General features: G+C 34.1%; 1 protein-coding gene across 1 annotated transcript in view; it reads right to left on the bottom strand.

The window, feature by feature from the left end:
• Ero1a (endoplasmic reticulum oxidoreductase 1 alpha) overlaps positions 1-27,443 on the bottom strand; it is a 48,458-nt gene that overhangs the window by 5,763 nt on the left and 15,252 nt on the right. Inside the window, exons 4-13 of the mRNA XM_027929529.2 lie at positions 20,897-20,935; positions 17,933-18,009; positions 17,759-17,832; positions 13,467-13,587; positions 10,950-10,996; positions 7,847-7,858; positions 5,365-5,391; positions 5,157-5,249; positions 3,669-3,915; positions 3,155-3,224 (exon numbers count right to left, since the gene is read on the bottom strand). Coding sequence (XP_027785330.1) covers positions 3,155-3,224; positions 3,669-3,915; positions 5,157-5,249; positions 5,365-5,391; positions 7,847-7,858; positions 10,950-10,996; positions 13,467-13,587; positions 17,759-17,832; positions 17,933-18,009; positions 20,897-20,935 — 807 coding nt within the window. The remainder of the gene's footprint in view (positions 1-3,154; positions 3,225-3,668; positions 3,916-5,156; positions 5,250-5,364; positions 5,392-7,846; positions 7,859-10,949; positions 10,997-13,466; positions 13,588-17,758; positions 17,833-17,932; positions 18,010-20,896; positions 20,936-27,443) is intronic.

Genomic DNA, 27,443 nt, shown 5'->3' with positions numbered 1-27,443 from the left:
CACCCAGCTTATCCAAAAGTAGCATATGTTCTTAAGGAATAAAAAAATAAAAAAGGGAAGCCCAAGAACACATCTTTCTTTTACTCCAGGGGGAATTATTAATTGATCCTCCAAGTGACTCTCTCTGTCCTGTCTTAGACTGGAATCCCTCAGAATTTTAAAACTTTTGAAAACTGTCATACAATTCAGATAGAACATCTATTATTCCAGTTGATCTATAATTTAGAAAGCATACAGTATTTTTCTTTACATAATGTAATAAACCATACACTGGCTCAACAAGATGAGAACAGGACTACATATCTAAAACTAGGAATAAATCAAAGATTGGCATCAACTGTATTCAGAGCAGATCTCAAATTGCTCTGGACACAAACTTTTCCCACTTGCTTTATTCAGCTGGAAACCAAAACAGCTATAATATGTAAATAATTTTTACTAAGATCCAGATCTTGTATCTCTATTTAGTACAAAGCCCAAATTATTAATTGTTACTATATATTAAAATATTCTCAATCTTTTGTTTCTGTGTCTGTTCAATAAAAGCTAATCCTAATTTTAAACACACTTTTAGGAATAACTACCAAACAAAATTACTCTAGATAGATTTCATGATTTAAGGTTTCCCTTAAACTAGTGTTTTTGACCTTAACTTAGGGCACTCATTGTTGCTTAGAGTGGCCAAATAAATATTATAAAATTAAAAGCCAGCACATGAAATAGCATGAATCTTCTACATAGGTAAACTTAATACACTAGAACCAAATTAATAAGACGAGAAACTGACTACTCCAGAATAGGAGAAAATCATTGAGCATTCCACCAAAAAAAAAAAAAATCACATTTAACAATTTGAGACTATACCAAAGTTATCTCAGATTGGAAAAAACTAGGATCCTTAAATAACCTAAATCACTTCAGTTTCCCCTTGCTCAGGCATACAGTTTTAGGTCATTGTTTTCAACTACAGTCATTTGACAGAATGATCAAATATGATATGGTTACAGGCTGTGATTTATACTCAGTGGCACCAACTGCCCAATTCTTGCCCAAATTCTCAAATGTTTTATAAGCCTTCAAATGAGACCATGTTGTATTTTGAACACTAAATAACTCCATTTCATGCAAGTTGTCTATTTCTAGCCACACATTGATAAAATATAAAGAAGTCACAATGAGATTATTTGAAATGAATTTATAAATATGAGTATTCAGATCCAAGTTTACCAGAAACTACTTTTTTAAAGTAAATATCTGATAATAACATGATAACATGTTTTCCTGTTTTTTTTATTTTTCATTGCTATAAAAGATTCAGAAAAATTCTCTTAGCAAGGACTCTCTACATAAACCTCACAAGACATAAAAGCTGAGTGTTTTGGAGTTTTGAGCAAATTAAAACATTGTGAGAAATATTTCTAATTTGCACAATCTAAAAAGAGCTGATGCCAAAACACTCTCCAATAAGCCAGCAAGTGAACTAAAAATAAAGAACATATTGAAAATAGTAAGAAAAAAAGAAATCTTATTGCAGCATCTTCCCCCTCACTTTCAAGTTCCTGGAAGCTGTTTGGGAGGTTATATAATCACTGAAGTATGTTTTTGTAGCAAGAATGCTTTAAGTAGGAGATAGATGGGAGGTCAAGAATAACTATTATCTAACGGGAAAAAAAAATAAGTGCAAAAAGTACTTTCTTTGCTAACTGCATAAAATCAGTTTCTGTCATCATGGAAAGAAAGAATAAGAAATGGGAAGATGGGCTGGGGATGTGGCTCAAGTGGTAGTGCGCTCGCCTGGCATGCGTGCGGCCCGGGTTCGATCTTCAGCACCACATACAAAGAAAGATGTTGTGTCTGCCGATAACTAAAAAATACATATTAAAAAATTCTCTCTCTCTCTCTCTCTCTCTCTCTCTCTCTCTCTCTCTCTCTCTCACTCTCTCTTAAAAAAAAAAAAAAGAAAGAAATGGGAAGATGGTTATAAATATTCTGGTGAAATCAGATTGAACGCAGTGGTTCTAAGGGCCACCTGCCTTTGCTTACCAGTAGCTTTGTAGAAAGAACAGTAACATAATTTCTCTTAATCCCCCAAAATATTTTTAAGATCCTTTGGGGATAGGAGCTATCTATCTCTTTGATGACAGAAATCACATAGTGTTTAATAAATCTCTGCACATCTTCCTAGTAATATTTTACATTTGTGGTTTTTTGAGGCAAATACATACTCAGAAATGGTCTTGCCTAAGGTTGTTCCCCTGCTAAGAAGCAAGACAATGACCAGACCCCATTTTGTGGGGTGTCATATCTGTCCTTTCCACAACAGATGCTGGTATCACTACATCTGCCTTTAACTTCCAGTAAATAAGATAAAGGACAACACATCACGATGTGCCTGTTCTCCCTGAAGACAATCTTCTAATTTAACCAATACCATTTTAGAAATATCTGCAGCAAAAGATAAACTAGTACTGCCAGATTAATACTGCCACTCATGCTCTGGATCCCTTCCCTGTAATTTATACCCTCTATTTACTACATAAGACCATCAATGTAAAAGCCATTTGTAAAGTATACAGAGATACACATCTTCCCCCCTTGTTATTCTGAACATAATAAAAATGAGATCTCAACTCAGACTTGCCTGTAGATTTCCTTTTTTTAAGGGAAAGGAAAAACTATGACTCCAATTTTTCTTGTATTTCAGAATGTGTATCAGGATTTACCATTAGTATAAATAAATGTATTTATTTTTTAAAATTGACAAATGCTAATTAGATATTCTTCGGGGGTATAATATGACATTTTTATAAATTTTACAAGGTGGAATGGTTAAATCAGGCTCATTAACAAATCCATTACCCACATATTTATTTGGGTGTGGTGAAAATATTTAAAATTACTTTCATCAATTTTTAAAATATACATTATTTATTGTAGTTGCCATTGTGTGCAACAGATCACTGAAGATTCTTCCTCATGACTGAAGCTTTGTACCCTTTGATCAACATTGTCTGTTTCTTCATCTATTTCCCTCCCAGCTTTGATAAACATCATTTTACTCTTTACCTCTATAAGTAATACATAAGTTCATGTTCATACTTGCATGCTAATCAGTTTTTAATCTAATAATTAAGTTAAACTATAAAATAATTACCTTTAGTTTGTGTGCTTCTTTTTTATCCCCAGCAAAAAATGAATTCTCATCAAAATGCAAAGGAAATGACCTAAATTTTAAAATAGAGATTATTCACTTTATATATTCTTAATATTAAAGGTATTGCTAATATAGTATTTTATCAGTCAGCAATAAATAATTAAAATAGAGTAGAAAACAAAGTAAAACCAACACTCTGATGCAAATAAATTCTTATCCTCAAATCTAAAGGCCAATTATACAATATAAAGTTTGGTCCCAAATGCAATCTGTCCAACTAAATATAAAAATAAAGCAAGAATCAAGTAATAAAATAATGTCTCTTAAAACAAAAAATGTGTGGTTTTTAGTACACAGATCAACACAAAAACAAAAACTAAATTCTAAAAGATCGATGGGCAAGTATGGTTTTTAATTATTTTAAAAATAGTTTCACTTTCTTTAGATAAATGTTTAAGCATTTAACTTTGGCTATCACTTATTACTCTTCTATTAATGCAAAGCTGTAATTTACTTGATTTCGTGAAGTATTTCCAGAAGTAACATTTTGTTTTCTGCATCCTGAATTTTATTTCCAGTGAAGAGTTGAAAATCTGGGCGCTCAAAGAATGGCAACACTTTAGACAAAGCCCTTAATTCTATCAAGTACAGAAAATACAGGTTCTTAAGCCTTCTTGGACCTTCTCCTTCAGTCAAAATTCCATCAAACCGTTGTTGAAACTCTGTAATGTTGTGTCCCCATTTCTTTTCCAACCAGGTATCTGGAAAGTAAGAAGAATTACATAGTAAAAACTGAATTTCATAATTTTATAATTAATTTCTACTTTAATTACAAAAGTTAATTTCATTTTGTATTTTAAAATATATAATGAGGGCTGGGGGTGTAGCTCAGTGGAACAGTGCTTGCATGAATAAAGTCTTGGGTTAGATACCCAGCACCACAAAAGACAAAAAACAAACAAACAAATAAAACACTAAAATATATAATAGATAAAACCAAGAAAACTGTTTTTTCATAATTTAGCCTTTAAGCTTTCTATATTGGTATTTTATCTTCTAGAATGTATCCTTACAACTAAAATGAATACAATTTTTACCAAAAAAGCAGGTTTTAATAAAAAAATTAAATTTCTGCATGTAAAGATATTCATAAGGGCTGGGGTTGTGGCTCAGTGGTAGAGTGCTTGCCTAGCATGTGTGAGGCACTGGGTTCGATTCTCAGTACCACATATAAGTAAATAAAATAAAGGTCCATCAACAACTAAAAAAAAATTTTAAAAATTCATAAAACTGAAATATATAAAAGTGACCATCTGAAGTTACTAATGAGTTTGAAGAGCTGTTTCCAAAAAAGTTACGATATTTTGTTTCTAAGAAGTAAAATCCTGTAACTCCAGAATATGCTATTGATGAAAACCAACCATCGTCTCATTTTCCAACCACATCCCTAAAGAATAAAGACCTGCATGACATTCCTTACCTCTGAAAACTAGCACACAAATAAAAAGGTGCTGATATAATAATATTTAACAAATAACAGAATGTGCTATTAGGAGCTGTTTTAATTCCCAGAACAAAGAATATTTCTAAAATGACATGTATAATTTTGAGCAGCTTCTTAAAAGAAGGTGAAGAAAGTTAATGTGCTGAACTGCATCCATAATTCTCACATTCCTGAGTACTACAAATTAAAAATGGATTTTTACTGCCTAATATTTCGTCAGGCAAATATCAGGGACTTTTTGAGAGTACGTGAAAATAATATGTTGCCACTGCTGGGTATGGTGGCACACGCCTGTAATACCAGCAGCTTGGGAGGCTGAGGCAGGAGGATCTTGAGTTCAAAGCAACCTCAGCAAAAGCTAGGCGCTAAGCAACTCAGTGAGACCTTGTCTCTAAATAAAATATAAAATAGGGCTGAGGATGTAGCTCAGTTGTCAAGTGCCCTGGTTCAATCCCTGGTACCAAAAGAAAAAAAAAAAAAAACATAAATATAACATACCTTGTAAAAGATATCTCGCACTCAAATGTACATTAATGCTTGCATGGAGGCCAGATATGAGTCTGTAGAATGCCCTTTTTTCTACACAAAGACCTAAAAATAAAATCAGTGATTTGCAAATAAAATTTCATATGTGAGTCTTGTGACTATAAAAATTAATTTCATGACTGTAACAATGAGGGGGGAAAATCATTTAAATTTATTTTACCTTCTAGCCAACTGTAAAAAGCATTCTCTGAAATTAAAAGAAAAATAAATTACAAGATTGTAAAAATACCAAAATACAATTTTTCAAAAGTTTTAAAGCATTATACCAAACTTATGGCAAACACTGTTTTAAAAATTGTTCAACCTAAACCAAATCTTATTTGCAATTTTCTCAAAGGAAGAAGAGAAGTTCTTGATATGGATTCAGTTAAGTACTATTCTACTCAGAATCTAAAAGATTTTAGTATTACCTTAGGTAGCCCCAGTCTCATAACTTTCTGAATAAAGAGTTCATATGATGTCAAAATACAGAATTTAAATAGTAAATCTATCAAAAATTGGAAAATACCTAGCTTAAATAACAATTCATGCTATGAAAATTATTGTTAGAAAAATTAAAATTATAAAATCATATTAAGTTTAATATTTGTATACAGTGGATGACATTATGTTCCATTTGTCTTCATAACTCCATAAAGCAAAATGCAAACAGCAAACTAGGTAAAATGTATGTTACAAACACAACAAAGGTATAATGTCCTAAATGTATAAAAATCTCATAAACTGAATAAAATATTAAAATGTGGCTGAGGTTGTAGCTCAGTGGTAGAGCACTTGCCTAGCATGTGTGGGGCACTGGGTTCAATTCTCAACACCACATATAAGTAAATAAAATAAAGGTCCATTGACAACTAAAAATATATATATTTAAGAAAAAAATGCTAAAATGCCATTAAAGAGGGTACAGAAGATGAATAGGGACAGGAAAAAACACAAATGGTAACAGACAAAAATTGATGTTTTACCAGTAATAAAAAATTCAAATTAAAAGCTCTACCACTTTTCCTATCAAATCAGTAAATATAAAAATATGATAAAACAATGCTGACAAAGGTGAAAAAATAACACATAAATATATTTATATGTTACAAGTAAAGTAGGTACATATATATGGAGAAATACATAGAAAGTAGCAAAATGTTAATAGAAAAGCAGTGTGAAGTAGTAGCCAAGAACATGGTCCCTGGAGCCAAACTTCTTGATTTGAATCCTAACTGCTACTTGTAAGTCACATGATTTTAGCCAGACTGCTTCTGAACCTCTCTGGGACTCATTTTCCTCATCAATAAAATGGGGATAGAAATAATACCTCTTAGGATTGTTGAAAGAATTAAATGAAATTATATTTATATATTTGCTTAAAAGAGTGCCTCTCAAGTAGTTACCATTATTATTTTGGGGCTGTGGGATTATAAGTAATTCATTTCTTTATGAAATTTTTCTTTTTTTCAACCATGAATTAGGAGGCTAGGGATAATACTGCTTGGGACCTAGCCTTCCAATAATATTTTCAGTTCAGTTCAGTTTTATAATCCCAAAATAGCTATTCTCAATTTGACCTGACTGTGGTCTAGTTCAACAAGCACCTAATATGACAGTTGTCAGTAATAATGTTTGACATTAGGCCAAAATCAATTTGGCATTTATAAACGAGATAGTTTCTCTAAGAATTGCTCCCACAGATTAGTGATCTTTTCTTTGATAACAAGAGACAAGTCATGGTCTTTAGATAAGTATTGGAAAAGCAAAGTAGCCTTCTCTACTGTAGCTTGACTATAGCACAGAACTATATTAATCCCCGAGGTAGAATAAGGTTACTCAAAATTGAAAATCACCTCCACTACTAACAAATGAGAGGCAACTTAAGAAAAAATAACATTACTGCTAAAAATTTCTCATTCAAACAATTCAGTTCTGATTTAGCATTTCATTTAGCTGCTACAGTCATTATAACATAAAGTACAATGATACAATAGCAATGTTATCAGACTTTATTGTCCTGTTATTTAGACATAATGCATAAGTAATTCATAAAATCATGTTCAGAAGATACAAGACTTTGAGGAAGAGAAATGTGATTGTTTGTATTTTAGCAGTTTCATTTAGATGAGCTAAAACTAAGCACTGATTCAGTCTTTTCATACCATTAGCATGTGTTTTTAAAACAAAATTATTTTCAAAAAGACAAACTGAACCTAAAATAGGTTAAAAATTCTTAGCATTACTATTAACTTAGACTTGGCAAGAGCATAAGCCCTAGATGCCAGCTCTGGAATCAATATTCCAATCATGTCCAGGACCTTCCTATATGATACCAGTAGCAGATCCCAGACTTCAACCAAAGAGGAAGAAGTCTTCCCTGCCAGAGTATGTGTGTGGGAGGGTGGGGGCATTGAAGAGGAGAGGGTGGACAGCCCAGTAAATGGCAGCTGGGCTGTTGGGCTAAGGAGGAAAGGCATGCTGAGCACAGACACAGCAGTCACTGTCCTAACCTGCGCTTTCACCTCCAGAATTTTAGATAAAGAAATAAAAATAAGTTCTTCTGAGTCGCAAAGGTAGGAAGGAAAAAGAGTTTAATTTTAAGCATCCAAATATATGAGCAAAGGCATGTATGTAATGTATGATAAAGAAATTATACTTACCTTTACCTTTTCCTGAAAAACAAAACAAAATGCTTATTATTATAAATTCCTTCCAGCTGCCCCTTTTATACTGATGCACTTTCATTAAAATGACACTTTTAATGATTATTTTTAGTCCAGTTAGTTCATCTCCAACAAGTAAAATCTAAAGGTGAGACACCCATGATTACAACTCTACTTAGCAGTGGTACGGACTGTGCCTTATTAGACTAAATGGCATTATCTCCAAGAGAATGCATGACAAGTACTTCTACTCATGTAAGATTTAATATGGGTGACAAGAGAGAAAAATTGAACCGAAATCTGAGAGTACTGTTAAATATCTTAAGGACTTATGTTTATTTGGCTATCAGAGTCTTTTTCCACATTTATTATCCTAAAATTATAACATAATTTTTGTTAAAGATTTGTATCGTTGCTTTTTTAAATTTTTTTACATTTTTTTTTTTATGTAGTGCTGAGGATTGAACCCAAGGCCTCACATGTACTAGGCGAGTGTTCTACTGCTGAGTCACAACCCCTGTCCTGTATCATTGCTTTTAGGTTTAAAAGAATATTATAAGATTTAGACCTAGAAATATTTTCAAAGACTATGATCCAAACTGTACATGATGTAGCAGTTTGTACATAGCTGCTTATTTATGATCTTGGGAGACTAAGGCAGGAGGACTTCAAGTCTGGACCAGCCTCAGCAACACAGTGAGGCCCTGTCTTAAAATAAAAAATAAATTTAAAAAAAATGGATGGAGATGTAACTTAGTGGTAGATCTGGGCTCAATGCCCAGCACTAAAAATAAATATATAAACAAATAAAGTTTATTTATCCCATTTTTCTTTAATGCCATCATTGTTTGATTATTAAATATATACTCATTGCAAATATGTTTAAGAAACATATTTCTCTCTCACTCTCTCTTTTTTTTATAGTGCTGGGGATTGAACCTAGGGCTTTGTGCAGTGAGGTAAGCACTCTACCAACTGAACTATATCCCCAGCCCATGTTTCTTAAATAATAAATGTTTAAGAAGAAAAAAAGAGATAAAATAAAAAGTTACCCAGAACTCCTCCCCTTACCATTTATACTATTTAAATTTTTATAAATGTCCTTTATTCTTTGTGTATGGGTACTTGGAAATTATATTTTGCTTTTCTAAAAATATATTACATATTTGTGTGTGTGTGTGTGTGTGTGTGTGTGTGTGTGTGTGTATGTGTGTTGCTGGGGATTGAACCCAGGGCCTTGTACATGCAAGGCAAGTACTGTACCAACTGAGCTATATCGTCAGCCCACACATATTGTTTTGATATCCGCTTCCTTTCCTCAGTATATTGTTGAATGTTTTTATTCAAATGAGTACAAATCTACAGCAACATTTATTAACATTTATCGCTTTATTTTAGTATGTGGCTGTACCATAAGTCAACCTGTCCTCCAATGATAAACATTTAAACAGTTCCCATTTTACTTTAAAATAAGTGAGGGTAGCTAATTACTTTATTGAGTCCTCATATGAGTGCATAGTAAAGATCACTTCTTTCCTGTGTATTTGCATTTCATCTAATGTTAAATCAATAGCATCCAATGAGTCACCACATGTGACTTTGCAAAAACCCATGAGACTTGTTTAGAAATAATTTCTTTTCTAACCTAAGAAAGCCAAGGCTGCCAGCATTTAGGGCATGATGCAATCTCACTGATTTATAAGAGGAAATTTATATTTATTGACTATATGACATCAGCATCTTTTCAAACAAATTTTAACACCTTTCACATTTGCTAAAATCACATCGAAGATTTTGTCAGTAAGCACATACTCAAAAAGAGAAGGATATATATTTTCTAAAGAAAAAGTCAGAAATCATACAGTGAAATGGTTTATTCAATACACTATTCTGCCTATTATTGACTGGACAGGACTTGTGAGTTTCAATTTTACATTCCCTCTGGCTGCTATACACAGTGCCTAGCAAGTGGTAAATGGTGAATAATCATTTGTTGTTAGAACAAGTGATTTTCACTGATAAAGATAAAACCACTCAATGAGGAGGGCAATTTTCAATGAAAACTAACCTAACAAATTACTCCATATATTAGATGTCGGGTTCTATAAAAAGGGCTGAAAAAGATGAATACTGCTCATTCATATATCCAAAGTACTAGGTTCAATTGGCAGATACATAAATAACAATAAAATAAGACTGCACAGTAAAAAAAAAAGACTATAAGAGAGAAATGAAACATGGTGTACACTTAATAAGAAAGGAAAGATTAGATCTGATTAGGAGGATCAGGGAAAGTTTTGTGAGAAAGGCAGCATTTAGATCACACCTTGAGTATAGGTAGAAAATTAAAAATTTTAATGCAATATAAAGATACGTGAATTTGAAATCATCCCCAATATATGGAGTCTATATATAATTTCAAGTTTTTGTAAAAAATTTAGAAGTTTTTTGGGAGGATACTTCTATGTCTAGAAGATGAGGAGAAATTGAAACAAGGGAGCACACTTATTAATGCATCCACAAAAACACCTAGAATAGAGGCTGGGGTTATGGCTCAGCAGTAGCGCGCTCGCCTCGCACGCGCAAGACCCTGGGTTCAATCCTCAGCACCACATAAAAATAAATAAGTGAAATAAAAGTATTGTGTCCAACTACAACTAAAAATAATTAAAAAAAAAAAAAAAACTATAATAGCTGGGTGCAATAGTACATGCCTGCAATCTCAGTACCTGGGAGGCTGAGGCAGGAGGATGGGAAGTTCAAGGGCAATTTAGCATAAAATCAGAAGTGCTAAGGAACACTCCTAGGTTCAATCCCCAGAACTGCCAAAACAAGTAAGTTAGTAAGTAAATAAATAGATTTAAAAAATATATCCTAATGTTCACCTTATGGCAGCCCAATGCCACAAACTTCATTACAAAAATACTCTTCCTTATTGAAGTATAAATAAACCTCTGTAAGGGGGAGGCATAATCTCCATGGAAACAGGACTGTGGATTATATGACTCCAACTGCTCTTGCCATTTATCTTGACTTTCCTTCCATTTAACCAAAGTTCATCAGCTGATAAATAATATAACAATGCAAACAAATAGCTCACCTTGACCAGAAGCCAAAGGATTCAAAGGTCTTTTAATTGTCTGTGGCCTAGAAAAAAGAATTAAAAGTACTATATGAAATATAAATATGTTATCAGTCAAGTTATAATTATCTAATTAAAGTGATAATAACTCAGTTGCTTAATGACTACATCTGAAGTCAAATTGTTTTGTTGATATCATAAAATATTTAGTTTTCTCTAATTGCTTTTGAGAAATTATTGCCTGTTATTTGTTTTAGTGATGATAGTTTCTGATCTTTTCCCTTTATAAAAGCCATCAGGTAATTTCCTAATCACCTCTTCAAACAGAGGAAGGAAAAAAATATAAGTCAAGCACTTCTCCTAGAATCGCTAATGTGCTTTTATATGTATGTAAAAGTGTATGTTGTATGGCACAAAATGCACCCCTAATTGAAAGACAAACTTAACACAAACATTAAAATTAAACATGAAAAAATTAAATTAAACAGTGTAGGTAGTTTCTTTTCCACTTAGGTACTCTTAGAAACTTCAGCTTACCCCATGACCATTAAGTTTATTATTATTTAAATAAAAGGTTTTTTAATGGGAAAAAAAAAAACAAAAGCTTTCTAGAGAATGTTACTAAGGTGCTTCTAAATCACAAAACAAATATGCATTAGTAATGTTAGTAAAGTATGGAGATTATTTTAATGCCCATAATTTAAATTTTTAAAATTTGTACAACTCTAGACATTTTGAGAAAAAAATACCATAAGCTATATTTTAATATAATAAATGCTTCCTACATTATTTATATTGTTAGAAATGTTACAGGAATCAGGATATGATTATATTAGTTAGAAAATGACCATAAAACCAAAACAAATCTAACAAATGCTTCATAAACTTTTTCAGTTAACATTAAAACAACCAAAAAAGAAAAACCCTTTAAAAATGAACTTTCAATTTAGTAACCAAACATTCCTAATAAGAGTCAAGACTATTTAAATGAAAAATACAGCAGATATAAGTAAATAATGAAAACTTCACCTTCCAAACTAGAGAATTCTTCAAGTAAAAAACAAAAAATAATAATAATCTAATGTTTTATTGGTGTACGCATAATTGCTCATCTTATGGTTATAAAAAAGTGAAAGTCTTTATCTCCATATTTTTGAAACTCCAAAGATTTTTCCACAGCTGCCTTCAGTGTCTGAGATAACAACACATGCACATACACACACACACACACACACACACAAACATATACACAATTAATCTTTCTGGTTCTCAGATTATCCCCCTCTCAAACAGTGATGACTCTAACACAAGGTTATTGTAAGAAGTAGAGGGGAGGCTGAGGTTGTGGCTCAGCGGTAGAGCGCACACCTCGCACGCACGTGTGAGACCCTGAGTTTGATCCTCAGCACCACATAAAAATATACTAATAAAATAGAGGTATTGTGTCCAACTATAACTAAAACATAAAAAAATAAAGAAAGAAAGAAGTAGAGGGGATCACAGACCAGGAATGGAACCACCATTTGACTCAGCTACACCACTTCTTGGTACTTAGCCTAAAGAATTAAAGGTCAGCATACTACAGCAATACATGTATATTCATGCTTATAGGAGCACAATTCACAATAGCCAAACTGTGGAACTAGTCCAGGTATTCATCAATGGATGAATGGATAAATAAAATGTAGTATATATACACAATGGAGTTTTACTCAGCCATAAAGAAAAATGAAATTATGTCATTTGTAAGAAAATGGATGGAACTTGAGACCATCATGTTAAACAAAATAAGACAAACACAGAAGGTCAAGGGTCAATGTTTTCTCTCATGTGTGAAAGCCAGAAAGGAAAAAAAAATGGGAACTTATGAAAATAGAAGGAAGATTAGTAGAGGAAAGGGACCAGGGGGAGGAAATAATATTGACGAAATTATATTGTTATATTGTGTGCATGTACAATAAATCCTATTGTTATGAACAACTATAATGTACTAATAAAAATGCGAGGGGGAAAAAGAATTAGAGGAGAAAATGTATATAATACTTAACACAGTGGGCACTCAAAATGTTACCTGTTATAATTATTCTCTCTAATCAATTTAACTTCAAAGCAGGTAAAATAACTACAGTGACATAAAAGAATTGCAGAGTACCAAAAAGAGAATTAAGAGTTGTAGATACTAATCTATATGCTGTCACTAACTACCTGGTCTTGGGAAAGGACGTCAATCTCTTTGGCTCTGCCTTCTCACCTACAAAATGAGATTCTACAATCTACTTGAGGAACATCTGTTAGTACCTACAATAATCCCATAAAGTTTTAAATACTCTTCCCAGTCTTTCAAAGAAAAAAATATATTTGTTCAAACTTATGCCAATGTTTCCCCCAAGGGGAATTGGATTAATAAAAGGTACGTTTTTATGTCTAGATGCACAAAATGAACTTGATTAGTAATTTTAAATCATTATGATTTTGGTTTTTTTATAGAGAAATCACCACATCTTATAGTAATTTCTAAATGAAAATGACACATACTTAAAACAGTTTTCTTCATAGATGACATTCCATATCTTCCAAGCATCTGGTCCTTTATAACCAGTGTAGCGCTCAGGATTAAGGAGTAAATCCACATATTCAGCATCAGGAGACTGTATGTCTGTAAAATAAACATTTCCATTAAATCTTTCTTATCTTTAGCTACCTTAAAAAGTAGTATACAAGACAATGTACCATTGATTCTAAGGCATCCCAAATATATCAATGTATTGGGTATTTTAAAACAACTTTTCAAGAGAAAGGAAGGAAAAGAAAGAGAAACAAATGGCCACATTAACTGTGCACACTAATTGCAAAAACATCCTGATTTTAGAAATTGTAAAAAATAAGAATGTGTGAATTTGAGATCAGAGAAACATAATTCAATTCTCATAGGCCATCCAGACAATAAATACAATATACATTCATTTCCACATTAACCAGAGCAGCTCATCAGTAACTAAGGTAAAAGAAGAAGTATTAGTGTCATATACTATTTGTTACCAAATACTTTCTACTTCAATGACCACTACCATCAGGATCCACTACCAAGCTGTCCTAAAGACATAACACTATATGCAAAAGTTATAGGTATGATGATTTTGTGTCAGCATCCTTTCTAAAAAGGAAAATTGGAAACAGCCTAAACACTCAACATAGTAGAGCAATTAGAAGCCTGGGCTCTGGAGCCTGAGTGCCTGGATTGGGATCCAGGTCCTGCCACTGATTCATAATTTAAAACTGTTAAACTTTGCTCGGTGCAATGGTGTATGCCTATAATCCTAGTAGCTCTAGAGACTAAAGCAAGAGGATCACAAGAGGATCACAGCCTTAGCAGTTTAGCAAGGCTCTAAGCAACATAGCACTATACTGTCTCAAAATTTAAAAAATAAATAAATAAATAAAAAGGTTGGGAGTGGTGACTTGGATTGTGGGTCAGTGATTAAAGCAGCCTTGGGTTCAATCCCCTGGTACCAAAAACAAAAATAAAAAATAAAAAACTCTTAAACTTCCAAACAAAAATGATGGCCCTAGTCCATCAATGGCTCTGGGAAATTACTTGACAGTACAGCAGTATTTTACTTATCTATAAAATTTAACAATATAAACCAAAATATGGGCAAAAATGGCCTCAAAGCAAACAGAAAAGATAACAAGAAACAGAGCACAAAGTCCCTTATGAGAGTCCATCAAAGAATTGTAGATCAGTAGTAGAGCACTTCCCTAGCATGTAGAAGGCTCTGGGTTTGATCCCCAGTACTGCAAAATAAAAAAGACAGAAAAAAAATAGAGCAAGAGAGCAATAGAGAGTCCATCAAGCTCTCAACAATACCTACTTCATATTATTAAAGAACAAAGACAAAAAAAAAAAAAAAGAACTAAGCTTGGCTATTTTTATTCCAATTCAACAGCATAATAAAGGCATGTATTAGGAGAAAAGTAACTTCCAAAACCAACACAATGACAGCATCTAGAAATAACTGAGCCCTATGCAGAAGCAGCAATTAAAATAACTAAAAAAAGTAAATAATAAGAACTTAAAAAATAAATTAGCATGGAATCATCCAGTTCAGAGATGGCTAACTGTTCACTCCAATTAATACTAAAGGCAGTTATTACAGAAATTTACACTAAATTGATTTTTAAAACTCCTCATTTTTAAAATATGTAAATAATTCTCAGTATCCAGTACCTTAAAACAGAAAACTAGACACCAAGGTATGATTGCACTTTTTAATATTCCACCTAGAGATAAACATTTGGCCTCTTGATTTTACTTATGACAGAATAAAAAATAAATGTTATTATATCCATATTTTGCCACATGACTAAAGCTCAAATATCTTATAAGGATTTATAAAATACCTTCTATACTTCACCCACCATTTGCATATGTTGTTTATTCCCTATGAAGCTGTGCCTTTAAAAAATACTCATCTTTTAACAGAAGAAATGAATGCAAATGGGCAAGTAATTCACTAAACTCCACCATGTGAGTGAGCTATTGATTCTCAGTTGGTACTCACATTGTAGTCTCAAAAGGATAGTTCATTCATGGAAGTTAAAGTATTACCATCCTTTTTCTAACATTACATGTCTTAAAAAAAAAACTGTTACATATTATAAATTTAGTTTTATCTCATAGAACAATGTTTAAGGCCAAAAGATCTTTATAGAAAAGATGATAAAACAAGAGGTCGAGGAGAATGTTCCATCTCTTTCCTTTAGTAGCCTAACTCTTGATTAAGTCTACAACCTCTCATATCTAATATCCCTGAGATGTTTTGGAATCGAGAACAAAAGTAATACAGTGTACACAACTTACATTAGGTATTACTCCAACAGGGTCTGGGGCACCAATCAAAAGGGGTAGAGATGTGGCAGGGAAATAAAGTCATCAGCTGATATAAGAAAGGAAGCCATGAACTAGTTGCTTAGGATGCCTGGAAAAAAGGAATGGCTTCTGGGCAGCAACAGTAGTTAATACCACTAAGTTCAAGTGAGACCATAGGGCTGGAGCTGGAGCTCGGCGAAAGAGCTCTTATCTAGTATGCACAAGGGCCTGGATTTGTTCCCCAGCATTGAAAAAAAAAAAAAAAAACCCAAAACAAAACAAAACCTCACCCACATACACATTTCTGCAGTGAAATACATGAATATTCACACTGAATGCGTATTAAACTTAGGAGGAAACATGTCTGTTTTCCAGATTTTGGAAACAGAAAGAAGGCATTATAGATAAGTATATACCAAAGCTTGTTCATGTTTCCTATCAAGGAAAGCTCTTTTCTTTTTCTCTTCTCTCCTTTCATCCGTCCTCTCTCTTTTTCCAAAAAGAAGCCACTTTCCCTTCCTTTCTCTTTCATAAGGATTACAGGCTTCTCTTTTACTTGAAATTTCAATGCCCTGCAGTATTCTTTTCACTTAATTTTTTTAAGATCATTAATACTCTACAAAAGAGCCACAGAAGAACATCAAAACTCAATTCGATTAAATTTTGTTTAGAGAGCAATAATTAAGTAAGAGGCCAATAATCCAACTTAGAAAAAGAAGAATGGAAGAATCCATAAATCTAGGATGCTAGATTTTAACAGCACCAGGACTGGGGCTTAGTTTTAGATGTTGCAGATGTGATTCTATGTGTGAAATTCTCTTTTCTGAAAGCAACAAAGGCCATCATTAAGGAAAATGTAAAACAATCCAACAGCAATATAACAGAAGTAAGGTGGGTTTTTTGGTTTTGTTTTGTTTTGTTTTAATTTTTGTTTTGTTTTTGTTTGGTACCAAGGACTGAACCCAGGAGTGCTTAATCACTGTTCCACATCCCACAGCCCTTTTTATTTTTTATTTAGGTCTTGCTAAGTTGCTTAGGGCCTTGCTAAGTTGCTGAGGCTGGCTTTGCACTCACAATCCTCCTGCATCAGCCTCCCAAGCTGCTGAGATTACAAAGTATACCACCATGCCCAGCCAGAAGTAAGTTTTTGTAATTCCTACATTCTAGCTACTTGTGCAAAATGCATGTGTGTATTGCAAAACTTATCAAAATTACTATATACTACAAACTGCAAAATCTAAGAGGTAAATTTTTTTTCTAGAAATCAAGTTTTCTTTTTTAATAGTTCTATTATGGTAAAATATATATGAAACAAAATCCCGCCAGTTCAACCATATTTAAGTGTACCTCAAGCAACATTAACAACATTCACAATGTTGTATAATTGTCACCAGTTTGTTTCCAAAACTCTTCCATAACCCCAAAGAGAAACTCTGCAGTCATCTAACAATAATTCTTCATTCCCAGCCCTACAACCTCCAGTAACCTCTGATCTACGTTCTATGAATTTGCCCATTTTAGATAGTTTATGTAAGTGGACTCATATAATACTTGTCTTTTGTGTCTGGTTTATTTCACTTAGCATGTTTTCAAGGTTCATCTATGTTGTAGCCTATGTCAGAACTTCATTCCTTTTTATGGCTCAATAGAATTTCATTAAATGGATATACCACATTTGCTTATTCATCCATCTGGTGAGAGACACAGGTTGTTTATACTTTCTGGCTACTGGGAATGATGCTGCAACGAACACTGGTTTACCCAAATCTGTTTGAGTCTCTGTCTTCAATTCTTTTGAATGTGTACCTAGAAATGGAACTGTTAGGTCATATGGTAATTCTGTTTAGCTTTTTGGGGAGCTGTCAAACTATTAGAAACTGAGTTTAAAAAAAAAGATTCAAAATTTTATCTTAGGCATAATTTTAAACATAATGTGTAATATAAAAAAATGTTTTACCATCAGCTTCACAGAAGTTGTCAGAAGAATCATCATGCTTGGTCCACTGAAGAACAGCCTTCTGGGTTTCCTCACTTCAAAAAAAATGAACAGTGTGATTCTTTTTTTCAAATTAACATGTGATATGAAAGAAAGAAAGCACCACTAAAAAAGAAAAGAAAAGAAAAATCATACCTCAGTGATTCATCCACTGCTCCGAGTCGTTCAGCTTGCTCACATTCTTCGATGAGATTATTGGCTTCTTCAGAATACTAAAATGAAAAATAGAGTAAATAGAATACAATTTACTGCATTTTAAAAAACTTTTTGAAAGAATTTAGACGCTATCTAAGGCTCTCTTGATATCTGGTACCATCATCTTGACTTCAAAACTAAAAAGAAACCATTAAGCACTCACATTTCCTCTTGAAGCTAAAAAATAAGTAAAAAGCTTTGCCTTTAAAATGTCTATGAAGAACATTTTTTGGGGGGTAGGGGATACCAGGGATTGAACTCAGGGGCACTCAGCCACTGAGCCACATCCCTAGCCCTATCTTGTATTTTATTTAGAATCAGGGTTCCACTGAGTTGCTTAGGGCCTCACTGTTGCTGAGGCTGGCTTTGAACTCGCAATCCTCCTGCCTCAGCCTCCAGAGCCACTGGGAATACAGGTGTGCACCACTGTGCCTGGTCACGAAGAATATCTTTGAGTGTAAGGAAGTCTTGTGGCAAGTAGTCAAAAGATATTGTCCTGTGGCTGGGATTGTGGCTCCACGGTAGAGCGCTCACCTAGTACGGGCGCAACCCGGGTTCGATTCTCAGCACCACATAAAAATAAAGGCATTGTGCTGTGTCCATCTACAAAAAAGATTCTCTCTCTCTCTCTCTCTCTCTCTCTCAAAAAAAAAAAAAAAAAAGATATTGTCCTGCTTTTCTAATGGCCTAACAGCATCAATTTTTTCTTCCATAATATAAGCAATGGGAATATCATGCCATGATGCTAGGAATACCCTGGAGCTTCCCAAGTCTTTGCAAAAAGTATTCTGCTATCTTTAGGTATTTGTAAGATATTCTTGAACTATATTTCTTTTCGATGTCTAAGTCTATCCAAGAGCATTTTACCACTGAGCTAATTTGCTGCCTTTTTTTTCTTTTTTAATTTTGAGTCAGGGTATCACTAACTTGCAGAGCTTAGCCTTGAATTTGTCATCCTCCTGCCTCAGCCTCCAGAGTCAGTGGATTATAGGAATCTGTCATCATGCCTAGCCTTCAATAATTTGTTTTCAACATCAGCTTCATCTTAAAAATTTTGTGGTCATTACTTAGTATGTACATCATTTGATAATAAACACTTTTATCTTCATTGGTAAAATTTGTACACAAATATGAGTTATGCATGTGCCTTCATGACAAGTCCAATTCTGCTCCTTTGATTTCTTGATTTAGGTAATACACCATTTTTACCCAGAAAATTATTTTTATCAAGATCTATATAGGTATGACACAAAAATTATTTTATCTTTAATTTTTAACTTTAACTGAATTTACACTAGCATTCACAAGAGTGATGAAAGTTTTCCTTCTATAGAAGGAACTTCCAAAAGTTTTTGTTGTTGTTGTTTCCAGATTTTGTTTTGTATTGTATTTTGGCAGTACTTGGGAATGAACACAAGGGCACTCTACCACTGAGTCTCACCCCCAGCCCTTTTTATTTATTTTGAGATAGGGTTTCACTAAGTTGCTGAGGGTGGCCTCTAACTTGCTATCCTCCTGCCTCAGCCTCCTGAGTCACTGGGATTTACAAGCATGTGCCATAATCCCTGATTCAAGTTTTACTTTGAATAAACTCAAAGAGATGAGTCCATTAATTGAATGAAAAATGTCAAACAATTTTGTGGAATTAAATTATTTTCTATTTGAAACAGTTAATAATGACATCACTTAACTATGTGCAAAGTTCTGTCATTGATGTCAACAAGTCAATGCTGTGAGTTCACACTTTAACTCTTCATATGTACAAGGAAATGTGGAATCAAAAATTAGCAAAATTAATTTTCATCTATGGTGGAAAGGTTCAGAATGTGGTTGCCTCTGGGAAAAGACTGAGGATTCTGATACAGAAAAAGGCCATTAGGTGAAAATTAAAGAAATCTGAGTAAAGTTAGTTATAATGTATCAGCACTGGTTCATTATTTTTAACAAATGTATCAGGATGGGGATATGGCTCAGTGATAGAGTGAGTCTTTAGAGTGCGTGAGGCCCTTGGTATAATACCCAGTAGCAACAACAACAAAAAAAACATAAATATACAATGGTTATATAAGATGATACTTATAGAGGAAACTGGTTATGAGTTTTATGGAAACTCTAAACTATCTTCACAATTTTTCTGTAAATTTAAAACTGTTATAAAAATAAAAGTTTATTTTAAATCAGGTATGGTGGCACACACCTGTAATCCCAATGACTCAGGAGGCTGAGGCAGGAAGATCTCAAGTTTGAGGCCATCCTCAGCAACTTAGAGAAGACCTAAGCAACTTAGTGAGACCTTGTCTCAAAATAAAACATAAAAAGGATTGGGGGGTATGACTCAGTAGTAAAACACCTATGGGTTCAATCCCCAGTAAACCTTCCCACCAAAAAAATTTTATTTTAAGAGAGAGACATAAAAGACACATAAATCAAATGCAATGTGCAGGTAAATTTGAATCCTGTTTCAAATAAACTATTAATGTATTTATGAAACATCAGAGAAATATGAACCCTGACTATGGGTATTTTTTTAAAGAGTATTTTTATCTTAGAGATATATGTGAATTATGTATAAACATAATGATTTATCTGAGATTGGCTTTAAAATAATTGGGAAAATAGAGTGAGAGGTACAGATGAGGCAGGTTTGACCATACACTGATAACTGCCGGGTGACGGATGTTTGGGTTTTTTTCCTTTTCTCTACTTTTGTTTATTTTTGATACTTTGAATAATAAAAGATTAAATGAAAACAAACAAAAGGATTTAGAGCCACTGAATTAAAAACTTTCAAGGGATTTCACTGTAATGAGAAACAGAGATGGGGACATCTAGGTGAAAGGGGAAATGTTTTTTTCAAGCTTTTTGTCAAGGTACTAGACACATCAGTTAAGTATATGTATATACCTTATAGCTTGCAGATTTAATCCCATCAGGAACTTCATCCTGAAAAAGAAAAAATATGCATTTTTTTAGATAACATTTATCCTGTCTTCTGGGAAAAAAAAATTTATGAGAAAAATCACAAAACAAATTATTGAAATTAACACTTTATTTTTAACTAAAACTACTCAGGCAATTTTTATATTATTTCTTTAAAGGAAATAAAAATTCAAAAACAAACTAATAAAATACTCACATATGATAGCATGGAAATAAAAAAACAGTTATTGAGCCATTATTCTTTTTGATATTCAAACTGTCCCTCTGTAAGTCACTAAGTGCTGACTTAATCTTAGCACCTGCATTCTTTTTTTTTTTTTTTTTTGTTTGTTTGTTTGTTTTCGTTTTTTTTTTTTTTTTTTTTTTTTTTTTAATTTTTTATTGTTGGCTGTTCAAAACATTACATAGTTCTTGATATATCATATTTCACAATTTGATTCAAGTGGGTTATGAGCTCCCATTTTTACCCCATATACAGATTGCAGAATCACGTCAGTTACACATCCATTGATTTACATATTGCCATACTAGTGTCTGTTGTATTCTGCTGTCTTTCCTATCCTCTACTATCCCCCCTCCCCTCCCCTCCCCTCCCCTCCCCTCTTCTCTCTCTGCCCCCTTTACTGACATTCGTTTGTCCCCCTTGTATTATTTTTCCCCTTCCCCTCACTTCCTCTTGTATGTACTTTTGTATACCTCTGAGGGTCTCCTTCCATTTCCATGCATTTTCCCTTCTCTCTCCCTTTCCCTCCCACCTCTCATCCCTGTTTAATGTTAATCTTCTTCTCATGCTCTTCGACCCTACTCTGTTCTTAGCTACTCTCCTTATATGAAAGAAGACATTAGACATTTGTTTTTTAGGGATTGGCTAGCTTCACTTAGCATAATCTGCTCTAATGCCATCCATTTCCCTGTAAATTCTATGATTTTGTCATTTTTTAATGCAGAGTAATACTCCATTGTGTATAAATGCCACATTTTTTTTATCCATTCATCCATTGAAGGGCATCTAGGTTGGTTCCACAGTCTAGCTATTGTGAATTGTGCTGCTATGAACATCGATGTAGCAGTGTCCCTGTAGCATGCTCTTTTTAGGTCTTTAGGGAATAGACCGAGAAGGGGAATAGCTGGGTCAAATGGTGGCTCCATTCCCAGCTTTCCAAGAAATCTCCATACTGCTTTCCAAATTGGCTGCACCAATTTGCAGTCCCACCAGCAATGTACAAGTGTACCCTTTTCCCCACATCCTCGCCAGCACTTGTTGTTGTTTGACTTCATAATGGCTGCCAATCTAACTGGAGTGAGATGGTATCTTAGGGTGGTTTTGATTTGCATTTCTCTGACTGCTAGAGATGGTGAGCATTTTTTCATGTACTTGTTGATTGACTGTATGTCCTCCTCTGAGAAGTGTCTGTTCAGGTCCTTGGCCCATTTGTTGATTGGGTTGTTTGTTCTCTTATTGTCTAATTTTTTGAGCTCTTTGTATACTCTGGATATTAGGGCTCTATCTGAGGTGTGAGGAGTAAAGATTTGTTCCCAGGATGTAGGCTCTCTATTTACCTCTCTTATTGTATCTTTTGCTGAGAAAAAACTTTTTAGTTTGAGTAAGTCCCATTTGTTGATTCTAGTTATTAACTTTTGTGCTATGGGTGTCCTATTGAGGAATTTGGAGCCCGACCCCACCGACTGTAGATCGTAGCCAACTTTCTCTTCTATCAGACGGCGCGTCTCTGATTTGATATCAAGCTCCTTGATCCATTTTGAATTAACTTTTGTGCATGGCGAGAGAAAGGGATTCAGTTTCATTTTGTTGCATATGGATTTCCAGTTTTCCCAGCACCATTTGTTGAAGATGCTATCCTTCCTCCATTGCATGCTTTTAGACCCTTTATCAAATATAAGATAGTTGTAGTTTTGTGGATTGGTTTCTGTGTCCTCTATTCTGTACCATTGGTCCACCCGCCTGTTTTGGTACCAGTACCATGCTGTTTTTGTTACTATTGCTCTGTAATATAGTTTGAAGTCTGGTATCGCTATACCGCCTGATTCACACTTCCTGCTTAGCATTGTTTTTGCTATTCTGGGTCTTTTATTTTTCCATATGAATTTCATGATTGCTTTCTCTATTTCTACAAGAAATGCCGTTGGGATTTTGATTGGCATTGCATTAAACCTATAGAGAACTTTTGGTAATATCGCCATTTTGATGATGTTAGTTCTGCCTATCCATGAACAGGGTATATTTTTCCATCTTCTAAGATCTTCTTCTATTTCTCTCTTAAGGGTTCTGTAGTTTTCATTGTATAAGTCTTTCACCTCTTTTGTTAGGTTGATTCCCAAGTATTTTATTTTTTTTGAAGATATTGTGAATGGAGTGGTTGTCCTCATTTCCATTTCAGAGGATTTGTCGCTGATATACAGGAATGCCTTTGATTTATGCGTGTTGATTTTATATCCTGCCACTTTGCTGAATTCATTTATTAGCTCTAATAGTTTCTTTGTAGACCCTTTTGGGTCTGCTAGGTATAGAATCATGTCATCTGCAAATAGTGATAATTTAAGTTCTTCTTTTCCTATTTTGATGCCTTTAATTTCTTTCGTCTGTCTAATTGCTCTGGCCAGTGTTTCGAGAACTATGTTGAACAGAAGTGGTGAGAGAGGGCATCCCTGTCTTGTTCCAGATTTTAGAGGGAATGCCTTCAATTTTTCTCCATTCAGAATGATGCTAGCCTGAGGCTTAGCATAGATTGCTTTTACAATATTGAGGTATGTTCCTGTTATCCCTAGTTTTTCTAGAGTTTTGAACATAAAGGGATGCTGTACTTTGTCGAATGCTTTTTCCGCATCTATCGAGATGATCATATGGTTCTTATTTTTAAGTCTATTGATGTGGTGAATAACATTTATTGATTTCCTTATATTGAACCAGCCTTGCATCCCAGGGATGAATCCTACTTGATCATGGTGCACAATTTTTTTGATGTGCCTTTGTATCCGCACCTGCATTCTTTTGATATTCCTTTGGTAGTCCTTAGCAGCATGCTTTGTTTTGTTTTGTTTGACAAAATTTTTCAGGTTCATCTTGTGTAGCTCGTATTTAAGGAGCTCCAGTTCTTTTCAGAGGAAACTAGAAGTGGTTTTTAGGTGTGTTGGCCACTTACTCACTACAGGAACTATCTGCCTTTCCTCAAAGTGATGCTGTGGGCAGATAAGGATGTAGCAGAATTCTGTATACTGCAGGGTACTCTTTCTTCTAGGGTACATGCCTAGAAGGGTGTGCATCACTTTATTGTGTACACTTCCAGACTCTGAACTAGATCAAAGAGTGTTCTTTTTCAATAGCTATACATTTAGAAGATTTCTAATTTTTTTCACATAACAAAGAATGTCAAATTTATAGATATATTTCAGTAGAACTGACATCTCTACAATATTCAGACCTGCTTTATGGTCGTCATCTATGAACATCTGTCTAATTACTAAGTAAAATTCCTAATCAGATTTCTAGGTCAAAGGGGTATGTGCCTTTTTATTTTTGATGCATTTGCCAAATTATCTCCAAAAAGACTTAACCACCATAATACTCATTTCTTATTCCCAGACTCACACTAAACATTGTTATTCTTTTTTTGCATTGGCCAATCAATAATGGAGGTGAAAGAACCGGATTTTGCAGAATTGTAAAGACAACAAATGACTGGTTTCTCTGGGTATAAAAAGATTCCAGCCTCAATGGGCAGAACATCTGCCTCGCTCAAATTTTCTCTGGAATCAGTATACAAATCAAGGGATATGGTTTTCAAAGTGCCCAACATAAGGAAGAAAACTTGTTTTTACTACTTTTCTCTCTCCTGCTAGGTCACAGGGTATAACCTGAACTAAAAAAAGGAAATCAAAGTGTTGACAAAAAGGGAACTGGTCTTTGTCCCTTGTTCAGCTACAAAAGGCATTACCAAAGTAGCAGCAGACCATCTGAGTAGTGAGTTGACTGAGTTTGACCAAATGCATATGTTAGATTAAGGAAGAACTGCTCATTGTTTGAGGTGTGAGGATGGCACTGTGGTCATGAAGTAATGTCCCTTCTTTCAGAGGCACACTGAAACATACAATATTGAGATGTCAAGATATCAGTAATGCAGGGGCTGGGGTTGCAGCTCAGTGGCAGAGCACTTGCCTAGCTTGTGTGAGGCACTGAGTTCGATTCTCAGCACCGCATATAAATAAATAAATAAATAAAGATCCATCAACAACTAATAAAAATATTTTTTAAAAAAAGATATCAGTAATACACAATATAAATGTTAAATCTGAAAGATGACAATTTAAGCTATAGCAAATATTCCGAAGGACTCAAAATGACCTTTAATCACTCTTTGTTTCCAACATATCACCCTATTAGGAATTATTAGAACTGAGCCCAGGCTTGTCCCAAGAGGAATATAAATAATTCATTTCCTCACTGGCATTTGGAGTGGAGTTTCTCTCACTCTCCCTCCTCAGCTTGCTGTTCCTCTCTGCTCTCAGTTTGTACACTTTAACCTATAGTTGGGCAATCATACTTGTGTTGAAATGATCACTTAGTGTTTCTCTTCTCTACTAAACTGTAGCTAAGCTTGCATGCCCAGGTCCCACCACATAGTAGACTCTCACAAAATACTCATTATTGAGCCAAATTACATTCAAATGCCAACTGATATTACTTCACCAATCTCTTCTCCAGCTCCTCATGTTTTACATATACTTCCCCCAACACTGCCAGTTATCCTAAAACTCAGGTCTAATCATGGTACTTCTTTGCCAAGCGTATAAATTTAATGTTTATAAATTTAATGTTTTCCAATTACCTTCCTTTAAAAGCAAAAACCTCCAGTATGATATCAGTTTAAGAAGAAAGCAGCAGTATTGACACGAAAGCATCTCAGTCCCAGTTTTTGTTTCTGTTTTGTCCTCCAATAAGAAATTGGTTTAATGAATAATGGTGTCTTCATAGCATGTAGCCACAACCGAGAATGGGAAGCTTTTTATATAACTCAGCTCCAGTTCTGCTGAAGCTGAGGTAACTAGATCCTATCTCAGTTTTTCAGTTTAAATACCCCCAACTAATTTTTCCTCTTACTAAAATATAATGTCAAGAACTTATAAAATATAGTGAAGCATTTAAATTGATAACATCACTATCATGATATGTTCATGCTTTCAAGACAGTAATTGCTGTGGACTGAATCTTGAATGCCCTCCAAAGGCCCATGTGTTAAAGACTTGGCCCTTAGAGAGGCACCATCAAGAGGTGGTGGAACCTTTGAGAGGTGAGGCCTGATGGAAGGTCTTTAGGTCACTGGGAGAGTGCTCTTGATAGAGCTTCTACTGGCCTCTTCCTCTTCCTCTTTTTTGCTTCCTAACTATGAGGTGATTGGTTTTCCTCTGCCACATACTCTCCACCATGATGCGCTGCCTCACCACAGGTCCAAAGCTACAGGGAGTCAATCATGCATGACTTGAACCTCCAACATCATGAGTCAAAATAACCTTTTCTTCCTATAAGTTGATTATCTTAGGTATTTTGTGATAATAATGGGAAGTCAACTAACACAGTAACATAAGTTAATGTTTTGTAAGTTAATCCTTGAGTTTTCACCAAGTTGTGTCTCTAAGGATTAATAGAACTAAATGCTTCTCATTCTCATGATAAAATATTCATAAATAATATTTTATATTTGCTTTAATACCACATGCTAGATATGTCTATGTGAGCAATAGTTAGATTTAGAAAAATAAACTGCTCAAAAAACACAATACCACTTTTACCTCTGTTAGGGTGGCTATTATCCAAAAAGCAGAAAAATCAGTATTATCAAGGATGTGGAAAAACTGGAACCCTTGTACACTTTTGATAGAAATGTAAAAATGGTTCAGCCACTGTGGAAGAATTTGACAATTGCTCAAAAATTAAACCTAGAATTACCATATGATCCAGCAGTTCTACTTCTAGGTATACCCACAAAATTTGAGAGCCTGAGGATATAGCTCAGATAAAACATGTGCTTAGCAAGCTCCAGGGCCCAGGTTCAATCCAAAAACAAAAACAAAAACAAAAAAGAAGAAGAAGAATGAAAATAGGGGTTTGAAGAGCTATTTATATACACATGTCCACAGCAGAATTATCCATAAGAGCCAAAAGGCTCTTGTTGTGTTTCCACAACACAAAAGTGTATCAACAGATTAAAATATAACAAAACTTAGTACAGACATACGGTGCAACATTGTAACTTGGCCTTAAAGTGGAATAAAATTCTAATAAATGCTATAGTATATATCAACTTAAAAACATCACTCTACATGAAACAGAACCATATGCAAAAAAGGACAAATATAGTATTATTTCCCTTAAAGGAGGTGCCTATAATACTCAAATTCACAGAGAAAACAACAGAGTGGTGGTTGCCAAATACTGAGAGGCTGGGGGGGGGGGGGGGGGGGGGACTTGGGAGTTAGTGGTCAAGTGGCAACAGTT

The sequence above is a fragment of the Marmota flaviventris genome, chromosome 2, assembly GCF_047511675.1.
Source record: "Marmota flaviventris isolate mMarFla1 chromosome 2, mMarFla1.hap1, whole genome shotgun sequence".
In the NCBI taxonomy this organism is placed as follows: domain Eukaryota; kingdom Metazoa; phylum Chordata; class Mammalia; order Rodentia; family Sciuridae; genus Marmota; species Marmota flaviventris.
Note: the sequence above shows the minus strand (reverse complement) of the source record. Positions and strands in the feature narration are given on the sequence as shown.